We start from the raw sequence: 12673 nt of genomic DNA, 5'->3' as shown, positions 1-12673 counted from the left end.
TCTCTCTGACCCTCTCCTGCTCACGCTGTCTCTCTCTCTCTCTCTCCTAGAAATAAATAAAACATTAAAAAAAAATTAAAAAAAAATTAGGAAAGAAAGTCGAATTTCGTCATTGCCTCTACTGAATCCGTATTAAACAACCCATCTAGATATCACTTTTTCTGTCACTACTCGCCTGTCTTCTTTCCACCAGTGCTCCAGTCTCTGTGGTTTAAAAACAAAAATCAGGTTCCTATGCCCCCAGCCCTTGATGGTCGAGCTTTCTGAATTTACTTTCTAAAATTCCACTCTTCCAAAGTCTATTTCTTACACCGTATATTAATCTTCTCCGGGGCACTGAACACTGGCTGGGGAGTGATCTTGGACAAGTTCCTTAGTGTCCCTGTGCTTCCAAAAGAGGCAGTAACAGTAAGCAACCTCCTTAGGTCTTTGTAAGGATTGAGCAAATTAACCTGGGTAATTCAGGTGAAAAGTGCCTGACACACATAAGCAGTCTAAAAAGGTCAGCTACGATTGTGACTACTTGTTGTTGCAATGCTGACCTCTTTTGGCTTCCCTGAAACCATTCTCCCCAATCCTCCTCCTACTCCTGGACCCTTCTCAATTTCCTTGATAAGCTCATCTTCCAGACCCTTCCTAGCCCCCAAAATGTTGGAACTTCAAGGACTTCATCCTCAGCACTGTTTCCCTACACTCTCCCTGGGTAGTCCTCAACTATACCTATGGTTTCAACTACCATAGTATGCTCACTGTGCCAGTATGCCAGTAGCCCACAGTATGCCAGTAGCTCTTTTTAAGGCACACCCCTGTTGAGCTCCAAGCTCCAAGGAAAGTTGCATGTGAATCTTTAAAATCAAAGTGAAGGCAGCATGGTCAAAGCTGCACTTACTACCTTTCCAAGTTCAGTCCATTCATTCATTCATCTAGCACTGGCTCAGCACCACGAGGTGCCAGGTAGAGTTCTACCTGCTGCAGAATGACCAGAAAAATACCTGTCTCATTTCCTTGTGGCCTCATTGCCACACTCCCCTAGGCCAGGCCTTCACAGGTTTTTCTTAGTTTTCTTTTAGTTACAGTAAAAAGTGTGAATAAGGAAATAAAAATTGCCTGTAATTCTAACTCTAGACATGATCTGGAACTGTGTTTCTTTACTTCCTCGCATATACTTTTTACATAATTGAGAACACACATGTATATGTATATGTGTGTGCACACACACACAATTTTGAAATCCACTTGTGATAAGCATCTTCTTATTTTATTAACAATTCTTTAGAACATAATTATTAATTCTAATTAGGTAATAATATTCCATTATATGGATATACCATGATTTTCTCAGGGGAATGGTTCTCTCTTACCTTTGAATATCAAGATTGTTTCAGTTTTTTGTTTCTATTATAAATAATGACACTGTGACAGGCAATATACCAAAACATTAACTCTTTTAGTAACACAAGTCTGAGGGGCTTAATTTTCTCTTGGTATCTATGTTTTTCAAACTTTTCTACTCTGAGTTTATACTGCTATAGTTGGGGGAGAGAGTAAAGGGAAAAAAGAAGTCCAGTATTTAAAAAAATAACACAAAACAAAACATGCTCTTAAATTAAATATGAAATTAATGCATATTGATTAAAGTATATCAATTTCCTTAGCATAAATTCCTTTCAGATGTTTTAGATATACACTGTTAAAGTTCTAGAAAATGTCTACCAATTTATACTTTTTCCAGTGTAAATATAACAGTGTCCATCTATGTCAACTTATATATGGGTATGTTTTAAAGGTTTTGCTAATTTCGCAGGCAAAAAATTATAATCTTGCAGTTATTTCAATTTGCATTTTTAAATCACCAACCATCCTTCCCCCTCCACACACACATATTTTAATTAGCCATTTGTACTTGACAGATTTTGGGGCAACGTGGCTAAGAGTCAAGTGCTCAGACTAACCTTACAGGCGCGCGATTTATGGTTTGTGTAACTGTGCCTTGGTTTCCTCACCCATACAACGAGAATAAAATGTCTCAACGGGTGTTGTGAGGGTTGAGTGGGTCAGGACTCTTAGGAAAGTGGCTGGCACACAGTAGCCACTAAGCAAACTTCAGCAATGTGGCTGCCACCAAGGATGTTCCTTTTCTATACATTCTGCATTCACGTCCTCTACGTCTTCTGCTCATTTTTCTTTTAAGGTTTATGCTTTAACACTATCAAACCTTTCCTTTTAAATATTTGTTTAAATACTACAGCCATCAAAGCTTTGTCTGGCATGTTTGTTGCAAATGTCTTTCCCATTATGGTTGCTTTTAAATATTAATACTTTTTACCATACAAACATTTTACCATTTTATATAGTCACGTCCATCTGTATATTCTTTTGTGATCTTTCACTGCTTTAATGCTTATTGCTGAGGATGTCCTTGATCATCCAAAGACCATATAATTGTATATCCTTTTTCCTGCTTTTTAAAAGGTTTTGTGTTTTCATTTCTTGTTAATCATTTAAGTCTTTCATCTACCTGGAGTTTCTTTTGTAGTTAAACATCTGATGTGTTTCCTCACATGGTCACAATTTAGATCCCCTTTGTCTGGAATGGTTTCATTCAGATTCTTATGAGCTCCCAATGTATACTGTACAAACATACTATCCAGCAACTGTTGACTTGTTAGAAAGAACTATGTCTTCTTCATTTTTGTCACCGATGTTTAGTAGAGTGTAGACCTGGGTGCGCCTAGTCACCAAAGGTTGCATGAATAGGTGAAAAATGAATGAAGTTACTCTTTTTATTCTCTTGTATCCAGCTTAGAATCAGATAAATGCATTCACAACAAACACACTGGTAAGTTACTGATGCCAACTTTTTTCACCACTACCCGACACAACGTTCTGCAACCTACTGCTGAATTAGTTTGCTTTCACTGGGTCAGTTTATGAGGATGGGTTTTGCATCCTGCTCCCCAGGCAGGGTTCTGGCTCTGGAGGCTTGAGTAAAAGACAATTCATTATCAACTTATCTACTGCCCAGCTATGCAGAGTCCTAAACAACTAACAGTATACATTACAATCTAAAACTGGTACATAAGTATGTATCAATTCACATATGCCCAAGTCTACTCACTGCGGCACTTTTAAGACTATGAAATACTGGAAACACTCTCTATGCCCATGTGTAGGAGAACAGGAAAGCAGGTGCATAAACTATGTACATCCACACAATGGAATACTATGCAGCTACAGAAGACAATAAGATCCCTAGGAAGTAGTATGGAGTGAGCCAGGACTTTCTGGTAAGTGGAAAAAAGCAAACTGTAAAAGACTATCGATAGTATGACCCCTTTTGTGTAAGAAAAGAGGAGAAATCTGAAAACACACACCTTCTCATTTGTACAAAAAGAAACATGGGAAGAATAAAAGAAAAACCAATGAGGTTGGTGATGTGCAGAAAAGAACTGAGCACTGGAGGTGGGTAGAGGGAATGAGGAAGGGGAGTGACCTTCTCTTAGTGTATCCTTTAATACAGTTTCAACTTTGAAAATCATGTTTTATGTTTTAAAAACAAAAGGCAACAAGGATAGAGAAGAAACTTAAAGTGGATAACAAACAGGAACACATAAGCCTAACTATATTTCAAATGAATGATATAACCACCTGAAGGTGGAAAAATTAAAAAGAACCAAGTCAAGTAACATTTGCACATGGTATTTTAACTAAATACACTCAAGATAAAGTTGAAAAAATATATGTATACAAATATTGACCTCTAGTTAGAAAGTTTGGATTTCTAGGTGGTATGGGTAAGCAATTCTGCAACTACTTAATGTGTAGTCTAGGGCTGAGCACATTAGGAAATATATTGTGGGTAATTGGGAATCTGGTTTCTCACTGTCTGGGAAGAGGGTTACAAATAAGGAAATGTGGAAAGACAGAATAAAACCTTGTGGTGATGCTGATCCGGAATGCAAGGTTACAGCATGAACTTATGATTGGGGTGTATGTGTACAGAGATGGTGAGGACTTAAAAATTTCCTGACTGAGGAAGAGAAGGAATCTCAGATTCCAGGAGAAAGAGACGTGCTATCAGCTTCAACCCGGACAGTCACTCCTTCAACTTCCCACTGAAGTTCTGAGCAAAGAGGCACAAAACCCATGAGGTGATTTATGAGCAGGCTGGGAGTTGGTACCCTTAAGTCACTCTGGACAAGCTCTGCAAATGATGTCCTGGGGAGCCATGCTCTGACAAACTGGAGACAGGTAGATCCAGGAAGAGTGAGAAAACAACTTATTCTAAGGGCAGTGTCTGATCCCATGCATGACCATCCCTCCTATTTGGGCTGTCCTGGAGAACACTGTTCAAAGCTCTGGATTTACAGTTCTTAACATACACACTACACATTATATTGCACCTGTATCTCCAATCCTGTGTGGGCAGCAACAGCTTTCTTCCTACTCCTATGTTGTTCTGGCTTCCTAAGCTAGCAGTTACTATAGACAGAACATTTTCCTGCCTTACAACTTTATTTTAATTACTGCATATCCCCTGACCAAAAGTCCTTCAGGCTCATGTACAAAATAGAAATAAAATAAACCTAACCATTAAAAGGACCTTGAAAAAAACAGCACATTTTAGAAAAGCAGTAACCTTGGTTATCTGTTTTGCCCTGAGTTTTGAATTAATTATGAGGTTGACAAGGATTATGAGAGGTCATGGGGTTTATCTCCTTACTCTGCAAGATTGAATCTAAATCATTCTAGAAAGATATTTATCTACCATTATTTTAAGTAACTCCAAAGAAGGAGATGCTATCAATTTGTTCAGCAGCCTACTCTATCTTCTTTAAAACCTTTGTGGGCAAGGAATTTTTTTGGTTTTAAATTGAATTTCTACTGGGCTTACACCAGTTCCCATTTTCTGAGTATTATAAAATCTGTCCCCTAGCTTCCTTTCCTCTAAAACAAAAACATCAACTCCTTTCCAACTTTATTCAAATCATTCACCACACTCCTTAACCTAACCCCATGTAGGGGCAATGTCAAGGGTACAGGAAAGAGAAAAAATCTAAAACTATACCCTCTGCACTGCACTACCCAGGCACACCCTAATGGGTGACATTCGTCATGATGGCTCTGAGCAATCCAGAAAAGGTCCAATGGGCTCTATAGTTCCTGCTTAAAAATACAGGTTTGATTCAAACACAGTTTTCACTAAAGTGGCTAACACAGAGATTTAGCACTTGAAGGAATTGTCTTTGTTCTTGGGTTGTTCTCTTATGTAAAACGCCTTATTACCAGATCGGGGTGTACAAATAAGATGCTACCGTATTTAGAGACTTGTACTTTTATCCAGTAAGTACTATTTTAGGTAGAAAGTTATTGTAGGTAGTGACCATATATCACTTTGGAGATTCAATTCAAAGCAAGAAAAAATACACTGAATGTAGAATACTGACTGTGCTGTCCTAATGAAAACAAAGAAGGTATCCAAGGAGTTTACAGTAAGTTGGAAATATGACGTTTAACATCAGTTATCACCACAAAGGCAGTAGTTGAGTCTAAGCGCTATGCTACAGAGATATGGAGCCAAGAAAGGAATGAGATGAATCTCTAAGAGGTGGGATCAAGCAGAAGAGGCTCTTGAGGTGGCTCTTAACAATGGGTAGGATTCTGAACAGACTGAGGCTAGGGAAGGAGGAAGTGGTCATTTCAGGGAAGGGATTGCAGATAACAGAAATACGGAAACATGCTCAGAATATCTATGGAAAAAGAGATTAGCCCATGAAAACACTTTAAAAAACTGGCTGGAACTAGGTGTTGGGAGACCTTGAACACTGAGCTAAGGAGCTGGCTTTATTCCTTGGTTAAAGTTAAGGTTAATGTTAAGGTTAAGGCTTGGATGGTTGCTATGCATATCAGAAACTATACTGTTTATGAACAACTTCTAAATTGTGGCCACACAAAAAAGGGATTTGCCCATAGAAGTGATTGCACCTAGAACTCTGTAAGATAAAAATGGTGAACTCCTGGTAAGATGGCCCCCTGCAGGATAACTAGATCAGGAGACAAAAGATAAGACTAAGATAATGAATTAATAACCAGAAATGTTATCTAAAAATATAAAACTAGTCCATAAAAATACTTCAACGGAAGGAACAATATCCTTCAATGTCAATCAAGTGTGTAAATCAGTCTAAAACTGCTATATGGTCATTTCATACCCTGACTTTACTATTTCAGTATCTTTTATTGTAGATTTGAACTCAACATTACTTCTTTTTTTTTTCTTTTTTAATTTATTTATTTCTAGGAGAGAGAGAGAGAGACAGCGTAAGCAGGGGAGGGTCAGAGAGAGAGAGAGTGAGACTCCAAAACAGGCTCCAGGCTCTGAGCTGGCAGTTAGCACAGAGCCCGATGCGGGGCTCAAACCCACGAACCGCGAGATCATGACCCAAGCGAAAGTCGGACGTTTAACCGACTAAGCCACCCAGGCGCCCCTCAACATTACTTCTTGATGATTTTCCTCGAGCACATTTACACTGTGGTTTTTGCATGTGATGTGAACCTTATGAAGATGAGGCCATTTCCTAAATTTTCCTTCTTTTTGTTTAAAATCAGATAAACTACAATCTGCTAATGAAGGAGCGCACCGTTCCTCGTGACAGATTTGTACATGGTCAGACATTACTATTATCATGAGATATCCGCCTTTGTGGTACCTGGGTACTTTGAATCAGTTCTTCACCCGTCGTCTTAGCAATGTATTTACATATCCTACATGATATTAACAAGGAGGAAAAACTACCAATACTTTTTATATTATCCTGTGCATACTTTTATCTAGGATTCCAATTTTCATGGAAGAGACTCTAAAGATACAAATGTATCCAAAAAATAATTTCTTGGGCAACTTCTAGATAAAATATTGTAGTAATTTCCATAATAGAAAAGGGAAATTAACAAAACAAGATAGTTATTTCTACTAGTGAGGCTCAACGGATAAGCCGTCTAAAGAATTGTTTTTCTAAATAGGGATATCCCTTTCTTGCTCTGTACTGATAAGATTATAGGTAAATTTTAGAAAGGTGAAAATCCTTTTAAATAATACTTCCTTTAGCTTTAATCACAAATAATTGCCTCTTCTGGTGCTAATGAGCATGAGCACCATGGAATGGAATGTAATTCTGCAGGTTCATTCAGGGTAATGGCTTTGTGAGCTAGTGACACTGCCGAGAAATCTAGTCTCAATTTCCTAGAGCCCAATAAGTGAGCAGCAGTACATTTTTCACTTGAGGAAGATTTTCTAACCTATGCAAATATAAAGAGAAAACCTGTTATCTGTTGCTTAAAAACAACAAAGTACATTAAATAAAGTTTTATGTGTTACTCTTTCTTTTAACAGCCATCAGCTCCCTGGATCAGGAAAGTGAGTAAAGCACTGCACTTACTGAAATCAATGAGAAACCGTCCAAATCCTTGCCTTTGGTGCTGGGGCATGATCATTATGCAGGAGACATTATACTTCTGCTGGCAAAGCTTTTCCTGAGGGAAGGAGAAACAGATCAAGTATGTCAGAGCTCTGCTGAAGTGGGCAATTCCCTGCACCTGCCAGTGTCCTTGTATAATAGTCTACTAAGGTGAGCCCATGTGTTAGGTCAGGAACAAGAGGAATAATCCTACTATGTTGATCAATCAAACTATCAGCTAACAACAAACCATCAATTCCAGGCATGCCTCTCCATAATGTTTTTATTTTTGAAAGCTGGTACCATAAAATGTGAATAAAGAATCCGAGTAAATATGAGCCAAATGAAACTGAACATGGACAGTATGCAAGAAATGATCTCCTTGCTCAGACAACTTGGGAGATGGGGAAACACCACCAACAACCATAATAAAAAACCATCCAGAGAGTTACCCAGCAGGGTAAGGTAGGACTTAGCCAACTACCTTGCTAAATAACTTACAACTCTGTAACAGCTTTCTGTCTTCTGCCTTTGACCAGTGAAAACTAAAATAGTATATGTGTAGGTAGAACTGCACAAATACATCTGTCTCGGGGATAAACATTCAAAGTAAAAGGCTCGAAAATTAATCAATCTGCATTTTAAACTAGGAAAACAAATCAAAACAAAAAGACAAGAGCAACAAGAAACCCCAAAGCCTCCACACAAAAATGAGGCCAAAACGTTACCAACAGTATGATCCCAGGAGGAAGACTGAGAAGAATATGGAGGGAAGCAGTTCTTGTAGTTAAAGAAAAATTTGCAATTTTCATAGGATGTGGCCTCAGAGTGGCAATACTTTACTCAGAGTATGCAGAAGCAGCCAGAGCCTGCACCGAGAAGATCTGGAAAAGGCTTTTGAGGTTGTGAATGCTCTGGCCAAATATAAACCACAAATAAGACTGACCACAAATGGTACTAACCACAAGAAAGAATTACTTCAGAACACCCAGATCCTTAATGAACCTATTTGAAAGATCACAGGAAATTGTTGTGGAAAAAACCCTACAGGGTAGAATTAGAGACTTCTTGGTGAAAAAGATGTGCTCCTAACACTTGCACATTTGTAGCTGTCCTTGGGAATCTTTAAGAAATGAGGAGGAAGAAATCATGTGTATCAGTTTCCCTAAGAAACTGGATTGTCAAAAAAAAAAAAAAAAAAAGAAACTGGATTGTCCATCACTGGTGTGCACACTGTGCCAAGGGTTCAAGCAGTTGGTATTCTTTGCAAAGTCAGACAAATGGGTCACTCTATCTCAAAAGCCATGAATCCTGGATTGTAAGGATTCCTCCTTTAGACACTGTAATCCAATCCAACCCTCTTTGTCTGTACCCCACCCCACCCCACCCTTTAACATATAATTACTACAGCTAAATTCCAATCTACATATAAAATAACTGTTCCTTCTTTCCCTCCTGTATAGAGTCATCTACTATCTGTATGGGAAGTCATATGCAAGGAATGATTTACACTGAACTCTTCTAGGACATCTTAGCCTCTAGAATTTGGTGTAAGTATAACCCCATAGAGCCATAGTCCTCCACACTCCAAATGACACATTAGAATATGGTTTAATTTGCATGCATCTAGACTTTTTAAATGCTTATATTTTAGATAAAGAATGAGTTTTCCATGTACAGAAAGAGATAACAGTAGTTGCTGTCATGCTGTAAAAGAAGCTGTGACAAAATGAGAACAGTTTAGCTTGTTCTAAGTAAGATGTTGGGTCCCCTGGGAAAAGACGGGCAAAGGCTAAAACCTGAAGTCACTATCAACCCTAGGCCCAGAGGCCAATTTGAAACAAGGCAGGACAAAGACCGCAGGCACCATTAAGCATCTACATTAAAACACAGACACATTTAGAGACGCCATTTTCTAACAGGAAGGAAAATCATGACCACTATTCTGTTGGATTTTTCTTAAAGATTTTAAATAATCTCTACACTCCATGTGGGGCTTGAATGGAAACTCCAAGACCAAGAGTCACATGTTCTATCAACTGAGGCAGCCAGGCACCCCGTGACCACTATTTTTTTGAGTCACTGGAGAAAACAATTTTTATAAACCTATACAAAAGGTAAGATATTTTATACATTATATAAGCAGATTTCCTATTTATTGTTTTATCTTGTGTTAATGCTCTGTCATCTTTTGTATCTGTTATGTGCAAATTAACTTTTGTCTTTTTTGTTTTGGAGCTTTACCAAATGTATGGATTAAAATATTGAGGCTGTTTCTCATGAATGCTATCACTTATTCAAATTTTTGTTTATGACCTCTGGGTTGATTCTTAAATTTAGAAAAAATGCAGTTTGCAAAGTACCTGCATATATATTTTATCTTTTGATATTCCATGAAAATTACACCTCATGAGGCATTCCATTTACATTATGCAAGATTCATTAAAATTCACTTATCACTCACAATGCAAAAATACATCATAAAATAAATAAAATATAGGGTTCAGATCATTTACCATGTACATAGAAATCTTATAATTACCATCCTGGCACATTAAACTATCTTCTAGGTGCATAAGAAAAGTTAAACTTATTACCTGATAAATATTTCCAAACTCAGGTTTTCCTTATTGCCTATGAGTTATTTTCAGAAGCCTTTGAACAGAGGAACGTGAATAAAAAAGACAAACTGTATCCACTCAATATGTCAAGGGCTTCCCTTATTAACAGCTAGAGATACTCAAGCTTTCTAAAGGTGAGGCTGCTTTAGATCTTAAAACAACAGCATAGAGAGTAAAAGACAATTGAAAAGACAAACCAAGCCATTATATCACCTTGACTGTCCAAATGCCAACGTTCCAACTCACTGAGATACTGATGACCACAGAGGGAATACAGTGAGGAGGAATGAGAACCATCTCTTAAATGCTACACTACTCTGAAACCTTCATGTTGACACCACTTAAGGAGGGAGAGGGAAATAAGCTTAACATTAAAAAAAAAAAAATCAAAGATGCTAGGTGGTCTGTAAGGCAGCAATTATAACATTACATGGTTGCTGACAGACAAGACAGCAAATCGTGCTGAGGTCCTTTACACACTTTCTAGGCACAATTTTTACCGTCTGTTTGTTTTAATAAGCTCGGAACAAGAACCTGAGCTGTTCAGAATGTGTCACTTATTCAAATTATAGTCATAAAAAGGGCCCTGTTCAAAGAATTGGGCTCTACCAAAAACATTTTGAATAAGAAAATGAAGGTCATACTGGCTCTTGTTTTACCTTAGAGAAGTATCCAACCAGATGACAGCCCTTTTCATCATTTTTTGTAAGGACATAAAAAAGGAATGGCTCGACATCATAATACAACGTTTTGTGGTCCAGGAAGAGCTTGGCTAACAAGCAAAGGTTTTGGCAATAAATTTTGCTCATATTCCCATCAACCTAGCAAAGAAAAACAGACAACATTATTTAACACAAAAATACTGCACAATATAAAATTATTTTTATATGATATTTGGGAAAGTATATAATTTTATTTCCAACTCTCAAACTGAGAGATTAAAATACTCCATTAAACACGTATAAAGTCAACCAGAAAACAGCTGTCACTTGGCAAATAAAAATTCCATTTTTTTCTCTTAAATTAGGGCAAGTTTAAGTTAGCTTTAACTTAATTTAAGTTAGCTTTAATTTCTCTTAAAGCTACCTGAGGAGAGCAGAAAGCACCAGCCAAAGAATCATTTTTATTTGCAATTTATTACAAGTAAAAAATGATCAGGCATGTCTTCTATGTTTGAACCGAGTAAATCTGAATTAAAGAAATGTCAACACATCAAAATACTGCTCAAGGAAGTTAAACTTTACATTGTTTTCTAAAGGACTTCATGTAAAAATGAAATAAATGAACAGTATTACTCTTGATTCCTCAGAAGTGTAGATTAGCAAAAGAGGATTCCATTTTGGTTTTATCCCAAGCATCATTTTAAATATAATTGGAAGAGATAAAATTTCTATGTTGGGAATACTCACTGAGAAAGTGAGATGAATTTCAACCTACAATAAGTACCATGATTACAGTCTACTTGTCTTCAAAATAAAAGAATCAAGCTGTGATACTGATAGTTATAGACAGGAGGCTAGGCACAGATGCCAATTTCTTTGATCAAATGTAGTTACATGTTGAAAACCAAAAGCACAGCAGATTCAAGAATTTCCCTAGCACTGTTCTTAGGGGAAATGGATATTTGCTAACCAGAGCTCTGTAACAATGAACTTGACCGTTCTCCAGTCTCCTGTGGACCATACAGGTTCTAATATTGCACAAATTATTTTTAGACTTCATATAACTATTTCCCTTGGATGAAACCTAGGTCCCACACATAGCAACATAATCAAATATGGGCAACAGACACAGAAGATACAATTCTCTCTTTAATTAAAGGAAGTTTTTTTATGTATTGAGAGTATGGTTTTTTTTGGAAATGGCAGGACGTTACAAAAAGGAAAGACAGAGATGTATGTGTCTATGAACCAGAAAACACAGAGAGGACAATGCTGAAGCAAATTCTTATCAGCTGTGTAAGGTCTAAAATGCATGCTTTCAAGAGGGATAAAGACAGGAAAGTAGTAATTTATGATTACTCTTCATTTATAAGTTACTTAGAAAACTGCTATCAGAAAAGTTTCCTACATGCTGTTGTCTAAGTATTAACTCGGATTCTAGAATAGGGATCTTGGCACAGATAATCCAATTCCTTCAAATATTTTTTATGCATAAATTTTACTAATTGGCTTTTCATTTTTCCTCTCTCATCTTGGTTATGGTTCAAAAGTACCGGCCCTATAATAGCAGACCATTCTTATCAGCCTAACAAGACTGAAAGACTCTCCTAGGATTTGAGAGCTTAAACCCCACAAGCAGATTCAGAGTGATTTACTTAATAGTTACTTAAAATGAGCATAGCTCTGTTGTCTCAACTAGGTGGGGTGACTAAGTAGCATCTCAAGACTAAGCAACTTATGCTCAGATTTCCCTCTAGCCCAAGGTCCTCAATGGGAGTGATTTTGACTCCTAAGGGACAGTGACTATGTCCAGAGAAAGATTTGCTTGTTACAACTAAAATCAATGTGCTGTTACTGGCATTTAGTAGATAGAGGCCAGGGAGGCTACTAAATACCCAACAATGCACAGGGTGCCCCTACACCAATGTATGTA

At 37.4% G+C, this 12673-nt stretch overlaps 1 protein-coding gene across 5 annotated transcripts in view; it reads right to left on the bottom strand.

Moving 5' to 3' along the window:
* KAT6B (lysine acetyltransferase 6B) overlaps positions 1 to 12673 on the bottom strand; it is a 195231-nt gene that overhangs the window by 30900 nt on the left and 151658 nt on the right. For all 5 annotated transcript variants that reach the window (XM_039235103.1, XM_039235106.1, XM_039235107.1 and 2 more), the window contains exons 12-13: positions 10738 to 10899; positions 7440 to 7533 (exon numbers count right to left, since the gene is read on the bottom strand). In XM_039235103.1, coding sequence (XP_039091034.1) covers positions 7440 to 7533; positions 10738 to 10899 — 256 coding nt within the window. The remainder of the gene's footprint in view (positions 1 to 7439; positions 7534 to 10737; positions 10900 to 12673) is intronic.

Source organism: Hyaena hyaena, unplaced genomic scaffold (genome assembly GCF_003009895.1).
Source record: "Hyaena hyaena isolate Hyena2069 unplaced genomic scaffold, ASM300989v1 scaffold_97, whole genome shotgun sequence".
NCBI lineage: Eukaryota > Metazoa > Chordata > Mammalia > Carnivora > Hyaenidae > Hyaena > Hyaena hyaena.
The sequence above is the reverse complement of the archived record's forward strand: the minus strand, read 5'-3'. Positions and strand labels throughout refer to the sequence as shown.